The sequence below is a fragment of the Ursus arctos genome, unplaced genomic scaffold, assembly GCF_023065955.2.
Source record: "Ursus arctos isolate Adak ecotype North America unplaced genomic scaffold, UrsArc2.0 scaffold_23, whole genome shotgun sequence".
NCBI classification, from domain to species: domain Eukaryota; kingdom Metazoa; phylum Chordata; class Mammalia; order Carnivora; family Ursidae; genus Ursus; species Ursus arctos.
In genome coordinates this window covers 42,057,547-42,078,721 of record NW_026622908.1, presented here as the reverse complement: position 1 = coordinate 42,078,721, position 21,175 = coordinate 42,057,547, and the positions used below count along the sequence as shown (strand labels likewise).

At 59.1% G+C, this 21,175-nt stretch overlaps 4 protein-coding genes across 6 annotated transcripts; 2 read left to right on the top strand and 2 right to left on the bottom strand.

Moving 5' to 3' along the window:
• Positions 1–371: 371 nt before the first annotated feature.
• On the bottom strand, positions 372–1,375 carry CCDC85B (coiled-coil domain containing 85B). The gene has a single exon (XM_026483174.4). It carries the CDS (start codon positions 1,216–1,218, stop codon positions 610–612), a length of 609 nt encoding a protein of 202 aa, XP_026338959.1. The 5' UTR covers positions 1,219–1,375; the 3' UTR covers positions 372–609.
• A 2,034-nt stretch (positions 1,376–3,409) lies between these two features.
• Positions 3,410–7,510, top strand: FIBP (FGF1 intracellular binding protein). The gene is made up of 10 exons (XM_026483184.4): positions 3,410–3,633; positions 3,837–4,035; positions 4,218–4,344; positions 5,204–5,304; positions 5,792–5,925; positions 6,262–6,370; positions 6,447–6,510; positions 6,784–6,870; positions 6,958–7,055; positions 7,384–7,510. Exons 1-10 carry the CDS (start codon positions 3,549–3,551, stop codon positions 7,451–7,453), a joined length of 1,074 nt encoding a protein of 357 aa, XP_026338969.1. The 5' UTR covers positions 3,410–3,548; the 3' UTR covers positions 7,454–7,510.
• A 166-nt stretch (positions 7,511–7,676) lies between these two features.
• CTSW (cathepsin W) lies at positions 7,677–15,464 on the bottom strand. The gene is made up of 11 exons (XM_026483181.4): positions 15,409–15,464; positions 11,005–11,161; positions 10,638–10,722; positions 9,675–9,788; positions 9,130–9,284; positions 8,939–9,035; positions 8,760–8,840; positions 8,530–8,655; positions 8,269–8,333; positions 7,990–8,193; positions 7,677–7,908 (listed from the first exon to the last, which is right to left on the bottom strand). Exons 1-11 carry the CDS (start codon positions 15,426–15,428, stop codon positions 7,798–7,800), a joined length of 1,215 nt encoding a protein of 404 aa, XP_026338966.2. The 5' UTR covers positions 15,429–15,464; the 3' UTR covers positions 7,677–7,797.
• Positions 14,492–20,828, top strand: EFEMP2 (EGF containing fibulin extracellular matrix protein 2). 3 transcript variants are annotated; one of them, XM_026483179.4, is made up of 11 exons: positions 14,492–14,627; positions 14,955–15,072; positions 15,302–15,350; positions 16,006–16,212; positions 16,827–16,949; positions 17,233–17,349; positions 17,496–17,615; positions 18,874–18,993; positions 19,081–19,207; positions 19,458–19,653; positions 20,528–20,828. In XM_026483179.4, the coding sequence occupies exons 2-11, from the start codon at positions 14,962–14,964 to the stop codon at positions 20,687–20,689; spliced, it is 1,332 nt and encodes a 443-aa protein (XP_026338964.1). In that variant the 5' UTR covers positions 14,492–14,627; positions 14,955–14,961; the 3' UTR covers positions 20,690–20,828. The 3 variants fall into 3 exon arrangements, with proteins under 3 accessions (XP_026338964.1, XP_026338962.1, XP_057173270.1); XM_026483177.4 differs by having other exon boundaries at positions 14,544–14,627; positions 20,531–20,828; XM_057317287.1 differs by lacking the exon at positions 20,528–20,828 and adding an exon at positions 20,188–20,268 and having other exon boundaries at positions 14,544–14,627.
• Positions 20,829–21,175: the final 347 nt, after the last annotated feature.

The following is a 21,175-nucleotide window of genomic DNA, read 5'->3' as shown; positions in this document are numbered from 1 at the left end:
GGGGCCCACAGCGCTCCTGCGTGGGCCACAGGAGGGCGCTGTTATGCCCCTTCCAGCCTCGGGGGAGGCCGCTGAGTGGGTTCTAGGCCCCCAACACCTGCTTCCTGCCCCATTGTCTTGGACAGGAAGGAGCCGGGAAGGGAGCTGGAGCCACCTCAGGGACCGGATCACGGCCTGTCCCGAGGCCTAATGGGGGGAGCCAGGGGCCTACCACGGTCCCACATCCCGCCCCAGGCTTGAGGTAGTCGGGGAGTCAGCCACCTTAGACCTGCAGCCCCTCCGGATGTGAATGGTACCCTGTCTTAACGTCTCCGCCCTCGTCCCCACCCCGGCGAGTCCCAAACAGACGCTGCCCAGGCCACGGGCTCTGCTTCCGTTCCAGTTTATTAGCCCCCACCCCGCCCCCAGCAAGTCCCTCCGCTCCAGCCTCCAGTCCCCCTGCTGCCCCACCGAGGAGAGCGAGGGGCCCTCTTTAGTGCCAGAGTTTCCAAATCCATGCCAGCGGCCCCTCGTGCGCAGGCAGGACGGCGTCCAGGTCCCGAGGTCCACCGCAGTCCCGGTGCTTGGGAAGCAGTCTGGTCGGGCGTCGACGTGAAGGAAGCTGAGCCCTCAGTCATCTGGGGAGCAGGCTAGGGGCAACTGATCCGGACTGCCCACGCTGCCGGTGCTGGAGCTTCCATCGCCCAAGTCGCGGGGCCCGCAGGGGGGCAAGGCGAGCTCGGGTGTCGGCCCAGTGCTTGAGCCCCCAGCGCCGCCGGGGCCGCCCCGGGGGCCCCACTCCTCGCCCAGAGCCAGGCAGAGCTCCTTAAGCGCCAGGTTCTCCCGCAGCAGCTCCTCCTGGCGGCCCTCAAGCTCGGCCAGCTTCTGCCAACAACCGCCCAAGTCCTCGCGCACGGCTCGGGATGCTTGGGTCCCGAAGAGCTGCCACTGGCGCGCGGCGCGCCGCCCGCGCTGGCGCTCCGAGTCCAGGAAGCAGCAGAGGTCGCGTAGCTCACGGTTCTCGGCCTGTAAGCGCCGGTTGAGCTGCTTGAGCTCGCGGATCTCGCCCAGGTGACCCTGCAGCTGCCGATTCACCTCCTGCATGAGGCGGCCGCGCTGCACCAGAGCCGCCAGGCGCGCCGCCTCCTCCCGCCGCAGGCGCCGCACCAGCTCTTCCTTGCCCAGCGCCGCCATCTCCTCGTCCGTCAGCTCCTCCAGGCCGCCCGCCTCGCCCTCCATGGCTGCTCAGGCGTCTGGAGCATCGCCTGCCCGCCGCCGCGGCCCAGGAGCCCACGTCGAGCTCTGCGCGCTCGGGGTCGGGCTCCGGCTCCGCGGGCGGCAGGCTGTGGCAGTGTAGCGTAGGCTGCAGCAGCCGCCCGGGGGTGGGCACGCGGCGGGGCGCGCGCCGGGGCGGGGCCGTATGACGTTAAGGAAGGACAGCCAATCCAGGGAAAGCTCCCCGGAAAAGGGCGGGACTTGATCACGGACTACAGAGAAAGAGAGCGCCCCTTCCCCGCCCACTCCAGACCGCGGAGTTACTGACCGCGTTGGACCCTGGGTCCCAGCGCCACCGTCCTCCGCGACAGGTAACCCCAAACTAGGTGCTTCGTACTTCCCAGTTCCAAACTTCCTCAAGCTCTCGCCTAGGCCTCTCAGCTCCCGAGAACCAAGACTCCGGCGTCGGCCACCGACTCTCATGCCCAGCCCCCGACGGAACCCGGATGGATCTCGTTTCCTAGCTTAACTCTCGCTCAACTTTCCTAGCCTAGTTCATGCTCGAGAGTCTCGTCTCGGCTCACTGAACGTCGCTCCCAACTCTTCGGAACCTTGAGTCCAAACGTGCCTGACTCACCATCAGCCTACCCTTTCATGGAACGTTTCCTGCCCGGGATGGGGAGGCGCATACAGGGATTCATTTGTTCAATAAAATTTTATTGTGTGCAAAGCCCTGGCAGAAATAAACTCGACTAAGATTCTGATCCTGTCCTCAAAGGGGTCGTAATTTATTTTTTTAAAGATTTTATTTATTTATTTATTTATTTATTTGAGAGAGTGAGAAAGAGAGCACGAGCGTGGGTGGGGAAGAGGGAGAGGGAGAGGCAGACTCCCCATTGAGCAGGGAGCCCCATGCGGGGTTCAAGCCGGGACCCTGGGATCATGATCTGAGCCTAAAGCAGACGCTTAACCCACTCAACCACCCAGGTGCCCAAAGGGGTTATAATTTAGTGGGGGAGACAGGGTGTGTTAAACCAGAAGTAAACGGGGGAGGGGCATGGTCTGAAGGATCTCCACCCCCCGTAAAAAAAGGTTTCCCCAAAGAGGTGGTAATCTGAGCTGCCCGAAAAATGTATAGGACTTTGCTAAGTAAAGAGAAAGCTATTTCAGGGAGCAGGAATAGCGTGTTGAAAGACACTGGGGGCCTAGCTGCTTTAAGATCGGAGAGAGTAGCTCCAAGTTTTCGAAAGGTAGTTGTGTGGAGAAAATGGTAAAGTGAGGGAGAGAAGCAACAAAGGTAGTTGGCTGGAGTGTTGCCACAGGCCAGTAGGATTTTAAGCAGGGGAGTAACATTTTAAAATACGCATTAAAAAATTATTCAGTCTGCTCAGTGAGGGATGGACCACGGGGAAGAGATGTAGGCAGGGAGATTAGTAAGAACACTGTGTCAATGGGCAAAGTAGAGCTACGCAGAAGGACTGGGCTGGGACAGTGCCAGTAGGGGTGGAGAGGACAAAACATCCTAGAAATATTCAGAAGGCAAATCAGAACAGAATGTAAGAAGTGAGGACTCTGGGAGAAAGCCCAGGGTTCTGGCACGAGAACTGGGTGAATGTTGGGACTGTCACTGAGATAGGAATGCAGGAAAGAAACAGATTGGAAAGAGGGCTGTCTAGCTTTTGAGGGGCCTGTAGGGTAGACAGCATAGAAAGACGAGCAGATAGGCAGCCCTCCTGATGTGGACTTCCTGCCAGAGCTCTGAGCTGCAGAGTAAGAGAGGTCATTAGTGCGGGGATGGGGGGTTAAAACCATGGGAACAGGTGCCCCATGCCCAGAAGAGGTGTTCAGCCTCAGGATGGACTGAGGGGCTCCCAGCAAGGACCCTTGGAAGTTAGGTCAGACATATTTTTTGCAGGAAAAGATTTAGGACAGAGACCTGTGAAACCCCTACATTTAAGATACACGTCAAAATGGGCGGCCCAGAAAAGGGCAGAGAAAGTGGGAGAAAAGCCAGGAAGAAGTGTGGGGGAAGGTTGCCGGCGCAGGGGCACTGGCCGTTAGCCTCCACTCCCGATGTCTTCCGGCAAACTGGGCCAGGATAGGGGTGGGGGTGAGGGCCGGGGGCGGGGACGAGGAGCCTGGGATTGCCCCTCCCGCCGGGAGGAGGAGCTACTCCTCTCCCTTCGACGCTTCTGCCCCCACCCTCTTTGTCCCGGAAGTGGTCCTTCTCTGGCTCCGGGTGCCGGGCGCCGAATCTCCGCGCTCCCGGAAGTATCCTGCAGGCGGCGCGCCTGGCCCGGGCAGTGCTCGCTCCCTTCCGGGCGCTGCAGGTGCGCCCGGGTCCGGGCTTCGCCATGACCAGCGAGCTGGACATCTTCGTGGGGAACACGACCCTCATCGACGAAGACGTGTATCGCCTCTGGCTGGATGGTTACTCGGGTGTGTGTGGGGGCCGTCTGCGGAGTGGGTCAGGAGGGGCGGTTGTTTGGGATGGGAGAGGGGGCGGGGCCAGGACTCCCGTCCTATAGGGAAGTGGGCAGAGGGAGTAAGGGATATTTGGGAGTCGGACTTGGGACACCCCCCCCCCCCCGAGGGCCTGTGGGTTCGCGGAGCGGGGCTTAATGCTAGCGCCTACTCCCCAGTGAGCGACGCGGTGGCCCTGAGGGTGCGCTCGGGAATCCTGGAGCAGACGGGCGCCACGGCCGCGGTGCTGCAGAGCGACACCATGGACCACTACCGTACTTTCCACATGCTCGAGCGCCTGCTGCACGCACCGCCCAAGCTGTTGCACCAGCTCATCTTCCAGATCCCTCCGTCCCGACAGGCGCTGCTCATCGAGAGGTGGGGACCCCAGCCAGTCTGACCATATACCCATTTAGAAGGGCGAAACTGAGGCCCAGGTTGGGATGGGACTTACACAAGGTCTGAAAAAGTTGAGAGCAGGAGGGGCCAAACCTAGGCCCTGCCGGACCCCCGTTTCCCTCCTATGTGGAAAGTCAGTGATGTCCTCTGCCTCCACGCAGGTACTATGCCTTTGACGAGGCCTTTGTGCGGGAGGTCCTGGGCAAGAAGCTGTCCAAGGGCACCAAGAAAGACCTGGACGACATCAGCACCAAAACAGGCATCACCCTCAAGAGCTGCCGGAGACAAGTGGGCACTGCATCCCTGCCCCCAACACAAGATCCCCTGTCCAGTCTGCCCCTTTACACCATCCCTTTGGTCACTGCCCCAGCTCCATTCTCCTCCCCCACCTCGGATTGTGGCAGCAGCTTCATACCCAGTCTCTTGTCCCTTTTTTTGCTCTTCCAAAGCATCTCCTACTCCCCTGCTGGAGCTACTCTTTCAGAAGCTCAGATCTGACCATAGCTTTCCCCTCCTCATAAACTTTAATTGGCTCTCCCACTCCATCCTGGATAGTAGCCACACACCCTGGCCTTGACCTTCATACTCTTCTGTGCTCTGGTCTCTGCCAGACTTTCTCAGCTTATATTTCTCCAGCCCCTGGCTCTCTTTTTGCTCCTGCTACTCCTGCCTGGAGGGTACTGTTCTTGGCCTTATCTCCCCCCTGAAATACAAAGCAGGGGGTCAGATGCCACCTTCTCCACAAGGCTTTTTGGTGGCCAGAAGGGAGAAGTAACCCTCCTGGGCCTTTAATATTGTTTCTGTGTATCTCTTGTGCACTCCTCCGCACAGCTGAGCATTTGCTCATTTTTTTGCTTCCTGTGCCTTAGCCAGGACGGTCAGTTCCAGCACAAGCTCATGAAAACTGGCGAGCGTGATGCTAAAATAGGGGGAATTCAGAGGTAGGAGTGAGTAAACATTTATCCAGGGCAAGATGCTTGAACTGATAACAGGTACTAACAGTTAATAGTTTATTGAGGAATACCACATGCTAAGTCAGCATTTGTTTACTGGACAGATAGATAGGTGAGGGAGGGATGTTCAATAACCAGTTTATTGGATGACCAGCCTCTGACCAGTCCTCCCTCCTTCCCTAACTGCCCTACAGTTTGACAACTTTAAGCGAGTCTTCAAGGTGGTGGAGGAAATGCGGGGCTCCCTGGTGGATAACATTCAGCAACACTTCCTCCTGTCCGACCGGTTGGCCAGGTGAGGGGCCCAGCAGGGAGCCAGCCATCTCCCCTTCCTGCATGCTCCTTCCTTGGGCCATGAGGCGGTCCACCTTCCCGGCCCCAACCCATTTGACCTCCTGGCTGTATTGGGGGATGGCTCTCCTACTCCTGGTCTGCGCTCTGGATCCGACTGGCCTGGCTTCAGCTCCCAGCCTGGTCATTTACCAGGGGGGCTGTTGTGAGATGCCACATGTAAAGCCCTTGGTGCAGCCCATGGGGCTTAGAAAGTGCTCAGTAAATGGTAGCTGTTATCCTCAGGTCTCCCTCTGTTCCCCTTAGGCGACCTGGGCTGAAAGCTTCTCTGTACGAAGATGGGGAGGCCCAGAGAGAAGGGGCTTGAAGCACGTCATGTAGTGAGCTGGGGCAGAGATAGGCCAGAAGTCGGATGCCCCACCCGTGTCACAGGGGCGAGCTGCTCGCTAGGAATTTGAAACCCTGACAGGCCCACTCTCCCCTCCTTGCAGGGACTACGCGGCCATCGTCTTCTTTGCCAACAACCGCTTTGAGACAGGAAAGAAAAAACTGCAGTATCTGAGCTTTGGCGACTTTGCCTACTGTGCTGAACTCATGATCCAGAACTGGACCCTCGGTGCCGTTGGTGAGGCCCCCCACTCACCCAGGTGCCCGGATACCTCCCCACCTTCTCAGGGCCTGCTTCCCCGCCAGCAGTTCTCCTGCAGGCCCCAGTTGCCAGCATCCTTTCTTCTTCAGTGCCCCCACCGCAGCCACCACTGCTCAGAGCCCCGTGTCCCCACGCACAGCTCGACTCCAGAGGGCCCGCCACTTGTCTGTGGCCTGGGGCAGGTCGTTGCACCCTTCCGACACTTCCTTTTCTGTCTCATGGGGTGCGCTGAGGTGGTGGGTGTGGAAGGCTCCAGATAGCACCGGAGGGCTTGTTACCCCCACCCCAACTCCCTTGCTGGGCCTCCCCCAGACTCCCAGGTGGATGACATGGATGTGGATCTAGACAAGGAATTTCTCCAGGACTTGAAGGAGCTCAAGATGCTTGTGGCTGACAAGGACCTTCTGGACCTGCACAAGAGGTGCCCCTGGGGAGTCCTCGGGCCGGGGCGCGAGTGGGGGCCCAGGCACCTCTGGGCTTACCCTGTCTCCCTGCAGCCTGGTGTGTACTGCACTTCGGGGAAAGCTTGGTGTCTTCTCTGAGATGGAAGCCAACTTCAAGGTCTGTGGCCCAGTCCAGCCTCTGTCCCTTGGGCATCTTCAGCCTCACTGCACTGTCCCCGCTGGGCAGCTCTGCTCATGCCGGAGATTGACCGGCAGGTAGCCCTGCTGCTCCTTCTATCCACCTCGGGCAGAGGGGAGGGGCACACTGGGGAGTTATTTGATTGAGGGAGGTGGATGGATTTGGGGAGGGGCCTGCCACTCCTCCAGCCTCTGGGCTCAGCCTCCAGCCTCTGGGACAGAAGGCAGAACTCCCAGGCTCTCTGCCCCACAGAACCTGTCCCGTGGGCTGGTGAACGTGGCTGCCAAGCTGACCCACAACAAGGATGTCCGAGACCTGTTTGTGGACCTCGTGGAGAAGGTGAGCTGTCCTGCCTGCTGCCCTCTGATCCCCAACCTGGCCTGTTCCTGGGCTGAACCGGTGCTAGATGTTTCCTTGGGCCCACAGTTCGTGGAGCCCTGCCGTTCTGACCACTGGCCTCTGAGTGACGTGCGGCTCTTCTTGAATCAGTATTCGGCATCTGTCCACTCCCTGGATGGCTTCCGGTGAGAGACCCTAAGCTTCCTTTCCAGCTTGGCCTTGCTGTAGCCAGCCTCCTGCCAGGGCCTGGCCCTCCTGCAGACTTAGGGTTCCCTCTTCTGCCCTAGGGGTGGAAGTCTTTCTGTGGGCCCCCCCTCTTAGAGACTGTGACCTGATCTTGGGTAAGCTGCTGAACCTCTCCACGCCTCACCCTGTAACGTGGGAGGATAATGATAATGATCATAAGAGCAGGGTGAGGCGTGCAGAAGCACTCAGGTGTATGGAGCTCTCGGAGCAGCATCTCAGATGTGGTGGGGATTCAGGCGATGGCCGCTGTCACTGTTTCCGTTGCAGGCACCAGGCCCTCTGGGACCGCTACATGGGCACCCTCCGTGGCTGCCTCCTGCGCCTCTATCATGACTGAGGTCCCCTCCTGCCGCCCTGCCCACACTGACAATAAACCTGCCGTGACTTTGGAGGAGCCTGTGCACGGGAGTGCACGTGTCTGTCCCTGAGTGTCAACGGTGAACACGTATAGGGATGTATGTGGATGGGGGCCCCACAGAGACTATAGGATGCGTCCGAGTATGGGGTGTCTGCTCTCCCCACCCACTTCCCCACCGCAGCTGAGTTCACTTGCAAGACAGGGAGCTCGTCTTGGTTTATTCAAGCCATAGCAAGATTAGGAGGACAGGCAAAAGCCTGGGGTGGGGTCAGCAAGGAGGCAGCGGGCCTGGCAGGAGAGGGCTGAGGCTCAGCCGCGCAGGCTCAGTGAGGACAGGACACTGGGCGCTTCTTCGCCGGTAGGTCCACGCGGGCCGTGAGCGGGTACTTGGTGATGCCGCAAGTGTTACTGCCGCGGTGCAGCCGGAAATAGCCCTAGGAAGTCCAGGGGACATCAGGGCCAGAAGGTGGGGAGAGGCCTGTCCTGCCCCGTCCCCTCAGGTAGATCACACTCACTTTCTCACCCCATTCAGCACCCCAGGAGTTCTTCAGGATCCAGTACGGGATTGGGTTGCGACGATGAGGCTGGGATGAGCCTGCCTCTGCCCGCCTCCCCGCCACTGACTTGCTCTTCCCAAAACCCACAAGCAGGACAGAATGGTCCACAAGCCGGGGGTCGCAGGTGGCGGGTGTGGCCTTGATCACACCCTTCTGGTATTGCTGCAAGGGCAGAGGGGCTGAGTCTGAGGCCACCTCCCCTGGATGCCCCTCCCCCCATTCCCAGCCCCCTCCCACCTGCAGGAGCTTCATGTTGATGGTTACAGTGATGGGGCCTTGGGTGGCCAGGTACCAGGCGATTCCTGGGGGTAGAAGGTGCGGTTAGGCCCTGCTTCCTCTGTGCCCCCTGCTCTTGGCTCGTGGTTCCACCCCCACCCCACCCCCCACATCTCTGTCCCTCCATCTCTGTTTCTCGCCCAGTCTTTTTGCCTCTGTCCTGGTCTGTCTGTCCCTGTCATTGTGCCCCCAGGCCGGCCCACGTCCCCGCTCTGCCCGCACTCTGCTCGTTATCCTCCAGCATGATGAAGTCCTGGATCCAGGCCACCTTCTTATAGTTCTTGGCCAGGCACTTGTGGGGTTTACTGTTCCCCCGGAATGGGTAGTCCTGTTCGCTGGCCAGCCCACCTGGGGATAAGCAAGGCCACGGTGGAGGCTCAGCTCCTGAACATCCCTACCCCCCCATCCTCACCCCTGCCCCCAAAAGCTGCCCAGAGAGGCAGGGCACTCACTGTTGTTGAGGACAGTTATGAACGCGTCCCAGACGAAGCCGCCCCTGCAGCCATCTCCACAGCGGCCACAGTCGAGCAGCTCTGGTGCAAGAAGGGACAATGTGGGCTGCCTGCGCCCTGGCCTCCCCCCGCCCTTTTCCCCCTTCTCCCCATCACATGCCCCCCTCTTTCAGCCATACCCTGCACAGAGACTTGCACAGACCGGTTGTATCTGATGCCCCAAAGGGCCTCGACGTTGCCCGCCACGGCCATGGCCCAGCAGCAGTTGCAGTTTTCCTAGCCGGGAAGGGGGGCAGTGAGAAGGTGTCCGGGCCTCATCCCCCCCTCCTTCCGCCACCGAGGCTGGACTGGGCCAGATGGGGGCAGATACCTGCCGCTTGATGGGTGAGATGACGCCCTTCAACTTCCGCCAGTCACATCTGGGGGGCATTGACTCCCCCGACTCTTCAGACCCTACCTTTCTGCCCACACTGGGAGCCTCTCCCACCATCCTCCGGTGCCCGTAGAGCTGGCCAAACTCCTCCTCTGGGGGATAGACGGGGCCACCAGGGTTGCAATTTTGATCGCTTCTCCCTCATATTCTGCCTCTCCCACTCCAACCAGCCACATGCTCAGTCATTTGAGTCCCCATAATACCCTGGGGGATGAGCACAAGGGTATTGAGGCCCAGAGAGAAGCCAAGTTTCTTCCCAGGAACCATTCCCCTGCACTTGCTGCCTCATCCCTGAGCTGGACTAGGACCCAGACCCACCCCTGCTTTTTGTGATTCGGGGCAAGCAACCAGGCCTCTGGTCCTCAGGGTCCCTCTCTCTGGGAAATGAAAGCTGAAGGTCTGCCCTGTCCATCTGCCAGGATCCCTGGAGAAGCCTCTGCTTCCCCCCCACCACCACCTAGGGTTCTGGAAGTGTCCAGTACCTGTGAGGTCACTGAATGGAGTCACCCCAAACTCAGCAGTGCCCAAGTCTTCCGCCTCCAGCTGCTGAGCCTGGGCCAGGTTGCGTGCAAAGATGTCCAGGCGACGAGCATACTCTAGACCAGAAGGGGGTTGTTCGAGCCTCCCCCAGAGGCAGGAAGTGGCCACAGCCCGGGCATCCTCCCCCCCCACACCCACCTAAGTGAGCAGTGGCTCCTTTCTTGTGGCCGCCACAGGCCCCACTGCAGACATCTGGGCCAAGGAAATGGCTCCCCAGCCCCTCTAGGGTTGGGTTTTCCCCGAAGGCAATAAGGGGGCATCTCTGCCTACCCACAGGGAAGACAAGTAAAGGGTCTGAAGGCGGAGTGACTAAGAAGGGAAAGGTGGGTAGTCAGAGACTGGCTTCCTGCAGGGTCATATTCTCCCCCTCCACTTCACACCTCTGACTGCAGGTTCCGAGCTGGAACATGATGAAGGTGGGGAAAGATGGGGGGGGCGGGTACGGGCCCATGGCATGGGCAGCCTGGGATGAAAGGTGCCCACAGACCATACCCCTGTGGAAGGTGAGACCCAGAGAGCAGGAGCAGGGCTGGGACCTCATGGGCATGGAGAGTGAGTCCCCAGCTTGGGGGCAAGATGACTATCCTTGGTGTTTCCGAATGAACTCATGACTAGATGTAGTCTGCGTGCTGTGCAGAGTGACAGGAAAGTGGCTGTGGAAGTGAGGGGTCCTCTGGGGCTGGGGGAGACCCCCAGCAGCTGCTGCCTGCCCTCCAAGTTCATAGCAAAGCATGATCCTGTCCCCCACCCTGGGCATTTCGGAAACCAGGTAGTACACCCCCAGCGCTGCCAGCGGTCCTGCTGAGTGGCTTTGGCCAAGCCCATTCCCCACCCTGAATCTTCATTTCCTCATCTGTTAAATGGGGGCTGGGGGTGGGACTGGAGATGTATGTGCCACATGATACCTTCTGGGTTTGAGTAGCTCCGGTTGTACTGGATCTGGAACAACGTGAAGACCTGTTTCAGCTCCAGCGGCTGCGGACCTGGGTCCTGGAGAGGAACCAAGAGGGCGGCGGAGAGCAAGTGAGGAGTCCTCGCTGAGACCACACCTTGCGTTCCAGCCACACAGGGATGGGGCTAGGGGATCAGCCACTTAGCCTGCTCTGTCTCCCTGCGTTAGCGTGGGCTTCATGGCAATACGTCAATCACCTCCCCAGCCTCAGTTGCTCTCTCTGAGAAATGGGAGTAAGGCAATTGTTTCTGAAAGGGTGAGCCCCAGGCATGAGTGTTGGAGAGGGAAGAGCATGGGAAGCAAAGGGGGGGAGCACTTACCTGGTTCCTGAGGGAGCCCTTGACGCCTTGGGCCAGGCCTGCCACCGACAGGGCCAGGAGGCAGGAAAGGTAGACAGTTGGTGCCATGGTGCTGTAGGCGAGAGTGCTGGGAGCAGGAAGCTGTACAGACCAAGCTGGAGGGGCTGAGAGGGCGGAGCTGGAGAAACCGCAAAGGAGAAACCAGGTTGAGAGGGGGAGGTGGACCCCTTGAGCGCAGAGCTGCCTCAGGCCTTCAGGCCTTTGTCCTATACAGCCCTCAGCCTGCCTGCCTCCCACTGCACCCTTCTTCTTTCTTGAGCAGAGCCCCTCTGCCCACCCTGTTCTGGGCAATTCTAGGGATACAAAGATGGATATGTCCTTACAGAAACAGGAATAGATCTAAGTGAGCAGGTGCCATATATGGCCATCAGTGTCGTGACAGGGAAGTCCAGGGAGCTGTGGGTGCCACAGGCTTCTAACCCCTGAGTGGGGATGGAGAGTGGTCATTGCCCCCTGGGGAAGCACTCTTGCTCATCCTGAGAAACTGAGTCGGCTCAAGGGTCATCCTCCAAGCCTTCCCCACTTCCCATCCTCTGGTGTAAGCTGCAGCCCCTTGAGCCCCGGCTGTGCCTGCGCACACTTGGTATCCGCATCCCGGCCACCCCAGAAGCCCCCGATGCTCCCGTGTCCTCAGCATCCAGGCCAGGCCTAGGCCCGGAGCAGGCTGGATGGGTGTTTGTAGACCTAACAATTGGTTGTCATGGGTTTTGTTTTCTTTTTTTTTTTAAGATTTTATTTATTTGACAGCACAAGCAGGGGGAGCAGGAGAGCGAGGGAGAAGCAGAGCCCAAGGTGCGGCTGCATCCTGGGATCAGGACCTGAGCCAAAGGCAGACACTTAACTGACTGAGCCATCCAGGTACCCCGGTTGTCATGGGTTTTAAACAGGAGAGTTCAGGGTCTAGGGTATAGTAACTGCCAGCTACTGCCTCATCCTGTTCCTCATTCTTATCACAGTCTGGGGATGGGGATGAGCAGCCAGACGCAGTGCAGAAGGGATGAGAGCAGGGAAGCTCAGGGTCCTGGAGGTTAGGAGAAGCGCCATGGGGAGGCAACTCCGAGTGGTGGGCATACTCACGCCTAACAGTGCAAAGACTCAAAAGTGAGTCATTCCCCTCTGGGTCTCAGATCCTCATCTCTAAGTGGCAACAAGTGCTTTGAGTGGAATGACTGTGGGCACCTGTGACCCTGGCTGGCACAGAATAGGTGTTCAAATGGTGGGTCCTTAATACTCTCCTCAGAGGCAGAGAGCCCAGAGAGTCTTGGAATCAGAGTGACTTGAGTTCACATCCTGTCCTTACTGTTCTGGCTGTTCCTGGACAAATCTCAGCCTCTCTCATCTGTGAAATAGGGTGATACCAGCACCCCTTCCCTGGCTTGGCAGGAGGATTACATGAGGTGCGTGTTGGTGCCTGGAAAGGTTACACCTTGATAATCAAGAACTACTATTTTTATTTTTTTTTAAATAACAGCTTTATTGAGACATAATTGACGGGACGTAAAATTCAGCCTTTTAAAGTATACAGTTCACTGTAGCTCCTGGCTGGCTCGGTTGGAAGAACACATAACTCATAATCTCAAGGTTGTGAGTTTGTGCCCCGTGTTGGGTGCAGAGATTACTTAAATAAATAAAAATTTTTAAAAAACTTTATATAATTCAGTGGTTTTAGTATATTTGCATAACTGAACCATCATCACCACCATCTGATTTCAGAGTATTTTCATCACCCGAAAAGAAACCCCATGTCCAGGAGCAGTCAGTCACCCGTTGTCCCCCCTTCCCCTGACAAACACTGATCTAACTTGTCTCCTCGATTTGTCTATTCGGGATGTGTCCTGTAAGTGGAATATGAGGATGTTTGTGTCTGGCTTCTTTCACCTAGGGTGATATTTTCAAGACTCATCCTTGTTTTAGCACACATCAGGACTTCATTCCTTTTATGACTGAGTAGCACTCCATCCTGTTACCACAGTTTGTTTATCCATTCATCAATTAATGGACATTCGATTGTTACTACATTTTGGTTCTTACGAATAGCGTTGCTATGAATATTGTACATAGATCTTTTCGAGTGGACATATGTTTTCAATTCCCTTGGGTATATACAGGGGAGTGAAATTTCTGGGTCATGTGGTAACATTTTGAGGTCCCGCCAAACTTTTCCAAAGAAGACCATCTTACATTCCCACCCGCTGTGTATGAGGGTTCCAATTTCTCCATATCCTCGCCAGCACTTGTTATTGGCTGTCTTTTGGTTTTAAAGAGCTATTACTTTTAGCATCCTCACCTCCGGGGCTGGGAAGGATCTGGGGGGTAGAGGGGATGCACTCTCCAATTCACCTTGAACCCCAAGGGCTGACCTCGGGACCCACGTGCCCCCATCAGCACACCCTCTTCCTGGGCGGGGCTGCACTGGGGGCGATCGTGAGGATAAACAAGGGTGGGAAAGGGAAGGGAGGGCTCAGCAGTTCCCGCACTTAGTCTGCCCCCCGGCGGGAGCTCCCAGGACACGCGGCCCTTTCCCGTCTGGCCCCGCCCTGAGACGTGGGCAGGAGGAGACCCCGCCCCTTCCTGGGAGCCAACTCCGCCCAAACTCCGCCCCAAAAGGCGCGCCCTCTGCTTGAGAAAGAAGGCAAAAACCCCGAAGTTGGGGGCGTGGGGGTGGGGACCCGTTTGGAAGGAGGGTGGGTAAGGCACTGGCACCGGACCCTGGCGTCCTGTACGCGCAAGTTCAGCCCTGCCTGCCTTCTCAGGGGCTTCCATTCATTCTGGGCCAAAAAGCAATGCGGACCCCGTTCCCAAACTGTTGTAGTTCCGCGGACCGAATGTTGGCAGGAGGCCGTCCTCGAGTGAAGGGACCACCTGGCTGACAGCCTTAGGGATGGAGAAGAGAAGGGACAGAGATGAACATTTCTGGGCCCGGGAGCGTCTTGTCCTCGGGCGAGGGTCTAGGGACCCTGAATGCAATTCTGGTATTCTCAGAGTGACCGTCCGGGGGCACAGAACAAAATTCTGGAGGGCGTAGAGCGAGGGTCTGGAAGCCCCAGGATTAGGTGGGGTCCAGGTGCCCAGGATGACATTCTGGGAAGCGCAGGGTGTGGAGGCCCCGGCATTAAGATGTGGGTGCACAGGGTGGACTTCTAGGAGCCCAGATTAGGTAGGGTCCAGGTGCGCAGGATGACATTCTGGGGTGCGCAAAGTGAGGGCCTAGGGGCTCCCGGGTGAGTCTGAGGGGCCTGGCATCAAGGCCATGCCCCCAGGATGGGGAGCTAGGGGGACCCTGGCCCTGCGCCGGGAGGCGGCTCCGGGCAGCGCCGCGGGGGACCGGGTGGGGGCCTGCGGCTGGCCGGGGGCGGAGAAGCGGGGGGTCGGGGTCCCTCCCCCTGGCGCGGGCTCAGGAATCCGCCGAGGGGCGGGCGGAGGCGCCGGGGTGGGCCGCGCCGCGGCGGGCGGGCGGGCGGGGGGCGCTTCCTGGGGCCGCGCGTCCAGGGAGCTGCGCCGTCCGCCCGTCCGTCTGCCCGCAGGCACTGCCCCAACCAGCCAAGCCGCCGGAGACGCGGGCCGCGGGGGCGTCGCGGGCTCAAGTGAGTGGCCGTCCGTGGGGGGAGGGCGCGAGCCTGAGTCTCGGCCGAGTCGGCGTCAGCGCAGAGCCGAGAGGCCCGCGCTTCTCGGCCCGCGCCACTGGGGGACCGGGCGGGGGCGGGGCGGCCCCGGACGGCTGGGCCCCGAACCCTGGCCTGCGGGAGGAGTGGGCCCTCGGCCCTGGGAAGCTCCGGGGCCCCAAGCCCAGTCCCGAGCGGGAGGCGGCTGGGGCCAGGGTTCTGAGTCCTGGTTCGGGGAATGGGGGGTGCGTGGCAGAAGCGCCCTGACCCCCCTCCCCCCACCACCCCTCCACCGCCACCACCTCCCAGCCCCAGGATGCTCCCCTTCGCCTCCTGCCTCCCCGGGTCTCTACTGCTCTGGGCGCTGCTGCTGCTGCTTTTGGGGGCAGCGTCTCCCCAGGATTCGGAGGAGCCCGACAGCTACACGGTGGGGACAGTGGGGCCACTGGCCTGGGATGGGCTGGGTAGGGACACAGAGACCAGGATCCTGGGGTGGCTGCTGCTGGGGAAGATTCTCCCCTCCCTTGGTTGGTGAAGCAGCTGGGGGCCATTGTTTGGAGCAGGCTGGGAGGGTGGCCAGGCTCAGGCCCTGATCTTGGCCTGGTCATTTGAAGGGGACTGGGGATGACTACTGGTCATCTGTGGTCCCTTTGTAGGAATGCACAGATGGCTATGAGTGGGACCCTGACAGCCAGCACTGCCGGGGTGAGTGTGCCACCGGGGTGACTGACCCACCCCCAGGAATGGGGAAAGGGATTGTCACCTTAGCTCCAAGAGCAGCATCGGGGAGCCAGATGACCTGTCCTCTGCCCAGCTTGGCTTGGCAGAAGCCAGCTCTGATTCTCTGGGGGCTTGCTCAGCTAGGGGTGGAGAAGCCATGCAGGCCCCTCCCTCTCAGAGAAACCCAGGGCACCCTGCCCCCACCCCTCAGGAGCCCGAAGAGCAACAGGGCACTGCCCAGAGGAGCTGGGTCTTGGATACCTCTAACCACTCCCCTATCAAGCTTTGTCCCATCATGTCCTGGGAGCGCAGTGTCTGTGGGGTGGGGGTGAGGAGTCCTTACCTGCACGTCACTCTTGGGCTGAGCCAGGGCCAGGGCTTTGGGGAGGGCTTTGGGGAGGGTCCCCCAAGAGGGGACAAGAGTATGGGGGTGACTATGGGAACAGTCACCCTGCCCCACCATCAGCCCTGGCAGGCCTTAGGAGGGGGTCCTGGGCAGGCAACCTTGGCTTGTTGAGTAGAGAGAGAAGGCCTTGCCTGGGTCACACAGCTTATAGAAGGTCGAGCTGGGCTCTTGCCTGCCACCCACCTCACAGCCAGCCCAGGAGACTGGCTGTGCCCAGCAGGCCCCTTTTTGCAGATGTCAACGAGTGCCTGACCATCCCCGAGGCCTGCAAGGGGGAGATGAAATGCATCAACCACTATGGGGGCTACTTGTGCCTGCCCCGCTCAGCTGCCGTCATCAATGACCTGCATGGCGAGGGACCGCCACCACCAGTGCCCCCCGCTGAACACCCCAACCCTTGCCTACCAGGCTACGAACCTGACGAGCAAGAGCGCTGTGTGGGTGAGTGAGGGTCCCCTTAGCACCAGGGCTTTCAGTCCTCCTCCCAGGCACCTATCATTGCGTCTTAAAAACTCAGACCTCAGTTTCTCCCTTGCCCAAAAGGCTCCTCAAGGCTACTGGGATTGCCATCCGGTTCCTCACTTTGTGTGGGGCCTGCCGCAGGTGGTCCCGGCTCCTGTCCCACTGCTCCCGGCTCCTGTCCCACTGCTCCAGCCCGCATCTGGAACCCCTTCTCAATTGCTGGAGACCCACTGCCAGAGCTCTGCCTCTCAGCTTCTGCCCCCTACCCTCTTCCTGATCTGAACCCCACCCCTGGGGGCCATGGGCCTTGGAGGAAGGCCCTGGAATCAGCGTTCCTGGGAGTCTGGGCAGGGCCTTATCTCCTATGCACTTCTAGCATGGGATCTCGCAGGTTAGGGGTGCCTCTCCTGTTGGCTCCCAGTCCCAGGCTGATGGACTGTTATTTGTGCTGTCGGGAGGGTCTAATCCATGTGCTTCTTTCTTGCGAGTACCAATTATCCACGCACGTGACCTGTGTCCTCCCGTGCGGAGGTGTCTGTCACGTTGGGTAGTGCATGGGCCCTCAGGCGGGGGCTGAGTGGTGTCTCCTGCAGACGTGGATGAGTGTGCCCAGGCCTTGCATGACTGCCGCCCCAGCCAGGATTGCCATAACCTGCCCGGCTCTTACCAGTGCACCTGCCCTGACGGCTACCGCAAGATTGGGCCTGAATGTGTGGGTGAGTCCGGGGAAGAGCCTCTCTAGTCCCTGCTCCGTGCCCTTGGCCTGGCTCTCACCTTAGCACCTGACCCCCATACCAGCCCACTGTCAGGGTCGGCCCTCGTCCCCTGCCACCTCTGCCTTCCTGTCACCGGTCCCAGGACTGTGAGGGTCTATGTGTGAGTCCTGGCTGACCTGGCCCAACTCAGCCACCCCAGACCCAGGCGAGACTATGGGTGGGGAGGCCATGAGTCCCAGCTGACCCGTGCCGTCTGCTCCCTCTGCCCCCGCCTCCCTCCCAGATATAGACGAGTGCCGCTACCGGTACTGCCAGCACCGCTGCGTCAACCTCCCCGGCTCCTTTCGCTGCCAGTGCGAGCCGGGCTTCCAGCTGGGGCCGAACAACCGCTCCTGTGTAGGTGAGGCTGGGCTAGGCCAGGCTCCTGGGTCCCAGGCAGGGCGGTGTGGGGCGCCGGAGCTCTCTTTTTGACCAGCCTAGGGAAAGTGGGTGCTCTGGGTGGCTCCTTGGCTTTCATGCCTCCTGTTTTTTCCCCTGAACCCCCAGACGTGAACGAATGTGACATGGGGGCTCCATGTGAGCAGCGCTGCTTCAACTCCTATGGGACCTTCCTGTGTCGCTGCCACCAGGGCTATGAGCTTCATCGGGATGGCTTCTCCTGCAATGGTGAGAGCTCCCCCTCTCCCCTGGGCTCCTCCATGGGTCCCCCAGGCCCTGTGTCATGCTGTGTGTCCTGCCACACTCCTCCATTTGATGCCTCCATGTCCCATCCATTCTGCACCGTCCTGCCTCCTCTGTATTCCACCCCTGGCTGGTTGTAGGGCACCTGCAGACCTGCCCAGCAGACCTCCCAGCCTGGGCGGGCGGGGGGGCGGGGGAAGCATGGAGAGGAGCAGTAGGGAGCACTGAAGCTCAGTGGGGAGACTGACAAGGATGTGAGTGCTCCCCTCTTTGGGAGTGAGGTGGACCTGCTTTCAAATCCTGCTAGGGCCCACCACTCTTTCGAGCCCATTTCTTCTTCTGTAAAATGGGTTGTCTTGAGGACGAAGCAGGACAATAACAAGACAGGCTTCATCAAGTCCCAAGCCAAACGTTTTAAAAGCGAACTACTGTTTTTGAGACACTTCCCTATGCAGTGCTTTTCCCTTACATACTTGGCCTCGTTTAATCCAGCCAGCAATCTTATGATGAAAGTATGAATTTTTCTTTCCTCTGCAAAACAAGGACGGTAATGTCTCCCTCGAGGTGTTTGGGGGAAGATTGTTAAAAAAAAAAAAAAAAAAGTAAGCGTGAAGTCCTTCAACGAAGAGAGGTTAAGTGACTTGCCCAAGGCCATACAGCTAGGGTGAGGTGGCACCAGGGTTCCACTTTGGACTTCTCACTCCTTGTCAGCTGGCCAGGTACCCTGTTTATGTTATGCTTCGCTGCTGTACGGCCCCATTAGTACCTGGCTCGGTGCTAGGCAGCATGAGGGTAACCAGAGCAGGAACCTGTGAGCTCGCGGTTGGCAGGAGGAGACTGTAAGCTTAGGCTGGTTGTGGGATGCAAGAATTGGGCAAGTTACTGAAAACCGTAACAGGTTGGGCCCTCAAGGCTCGTCTAGTCTAACCCATTCATTTTACTGACAGGGACATTGAGGTGCCCCAGACTCGGTCAGAACTTAAAAACCAAGCCTCTAGATTCACAGTGCTTCCATTTGGTATTGTCTTGCCGTGCTGGGGCAGAGAGGGCTGGGAGCTGGGCAGTCTGGGCAGACCGTTCTTTGAATCCTCTGTCCCCTTACTGAGCTTTGCAGGGTTTGTCTCGCCCGCCTGTCTTTCCATACTGAGCCTAACATACGGCCGGGCTCTCTCTGTAAACCTTTGTGGGACTGAACTGAGAGGATTGCCCCTGGTCCAGAGCCCTCGTCCACACTCTCCCTCAGATATTGATGAGTGCAGCTACTCCAGTTACCTCTGCCAGTACCGCTGTGTCAACGAGCCTGGCCGCTTCTCCTGCCACTGCCCGCAGGGCTACCAGCTGCTGGCCACGCGCCTCTGCCAAGGTACAGGTGGCCCCGGTGGGGCGGGGAGGGTGGTATCAGGGGCTGGTGGCCTGATGTCTGGGTTCCAGCCCCTTTCCCCTGACACAGACATTGATGAGTGTGAGTCGGGCGCGCACCAGTGCTCTGAGGCCCAAACCTGTGTCAACTTCCACGGGGGCTACCGCTGCGTGGACACCAACCGCTGCGTGGAGCCCTACGTCCAGGTGTCTGACAAGTGAGTCGTCGCGACGCCGGACCGCCCTGCAGAAACTGCAACTCCCAGAGGGCTCTGCGGCTGACGGCCTGCCATTGGGGCAGGCTAGAGCCTCGAGGGCCTATGGGAATTGTAGTCCTTCATGACTAAACCATGCGAATCGTTCTAGCAGGAGTGGGAGGATCCATTGGGAATCTCTATTTTTAGGGGAGGGGCCAAATTTGGGGTATGGGCCAGGACCTCATGTGTGTCCCCATTTCGGGGTCTCTAGTCGCTGCCTCTGTCCGGCCTCCAACCCCCTGTGCCGGGAGCAGCCTTCGTCCATCGTGCACCGCTACATGAGTATCACCTCGGAGCGGAGTGTGCCCGCGGATGTGTTCCAGATCCAAGCGACCTCCGTCTACCCGGGCGCCTACAATGCCTTTCAGATCCGCGCGGGAAACTCGCAGGGGGACTTCTACATTAGGGTAAGGCTTTCCCCTAATTGCACCCCTCAACTGACATGCCTAATCCAAAACTGAATTCCAGGAAACCTTAAGTGGGAGACTCGGCTTTACCACCATGTCCCGCCTCTTCTCTCAAAGCCCCGCCCCCCGGGAGGTGGAATTTCTGTAGAAAGGTAGGGGTATTCTAAATTCCCTGGGTACAAACTACCCGTCGTTAAATGCAATTCTCACGAGGCACTTGGACACTGGGGTTTGAGTCCCTGCACTGGTTTCCGTATGTGGCCTCGGTTTCTTCACCTTTAGAACAAGGCACTGGCATGAGAGGCCTGCCCAGGTAACAGACACAGCAGAGTCTGGGGAAGGGAAGCAGATGGAGCTGGGCCTTGAAGAGAGGCAGCAGGGGTTGGTGTGGGGGCCTGGGGCCCAAGAATCCAGCTCTCTGCTGGTGGAGTTATTAGGAAGGAGGGGCCCAGGCGTGACTCACAATGAGAGGGGTCCAAGGGTTTATCTGATATCAGTCCTTGTTTTCTCTTTCTGAAATCGGATGCTCTGAAGGGAAGTCGGCCTGCTCTGGGTCACCAAAGGCCCCACCACTCCCCAGAGTCTCCCACCTGGCCTTGAATCATCAGTTGACCCCGGTTAGACAACTAGACGGGAAGGGTGGGAAGAACTCCAGAGGGAGATTTCTGAGGGCAGGGGCCTGGGTGCACCAGTCAAGATGTCAAGGGTATCACAGAGCCGGATGAGAGCCTGAGGTCACAGCCTGGCGGGCTCTCGACTTCACAGCCAACTGCTTGTGGGTTCATGATACGGGACAGGGAGGGGATGCCGGGGCAGGGTCTTGGCATGTAGCTTGACGCAATCTACATGTCCCCCCCTCCACTGTGCCCTGCAGCAGATCAACAATGTCAGCGCCATGCTGGTCCTCGCCCGGCCTGTGACGGGCCCCCGGGAGTACGTGCTGGACCTCGAGATGGTCACCATGAACTCCCTCATGAGCTACCGGGCCAGTTCTGTACTGAGACTCACCGTCTTCGTGGGGGCCTACACGTTCTGAGGAGCGGGTGGGAGCCCTCAGGGAGGGAGAGGCTTCCTGCAGCCCAAGAGCCTGGGGCTCAAGGATGACTGCTTGGCTGCGCGGGCAGATGCTGTTGTGAAGAGGAGAAAGAGAAAGGCAATAAAGGGAGAAAGAAGGAGTCCTGGCGGCTGAGGTGGGTGGGTCACACTGTAGTGAACCCTGGACTGTGGAAGGGGTCAGGCTGTGGGAGGCGGGCCAATCACCCAAAGCGGGGGTGTCTCCGTTCAGGCTCAGGGGGCCCCAGAGACAGGAGCTGCGAACTGCATCCCCAAGGCACGGATTGGTCCGCGTACCACGCACATCAGAATCACTCTGAAAAGGAAGGAGGTAATAAGGCTGCAGACCCCAGGACCCAGCCCAGGAACTGGGGTTTGACTGGTTGCAGGGGACCTGGGAAGCCCCACTGTAGACAATGGAGGCCTTGGGTTTCAATCCCCGCTTGGCCTCAGACTATCGATTTGGCTA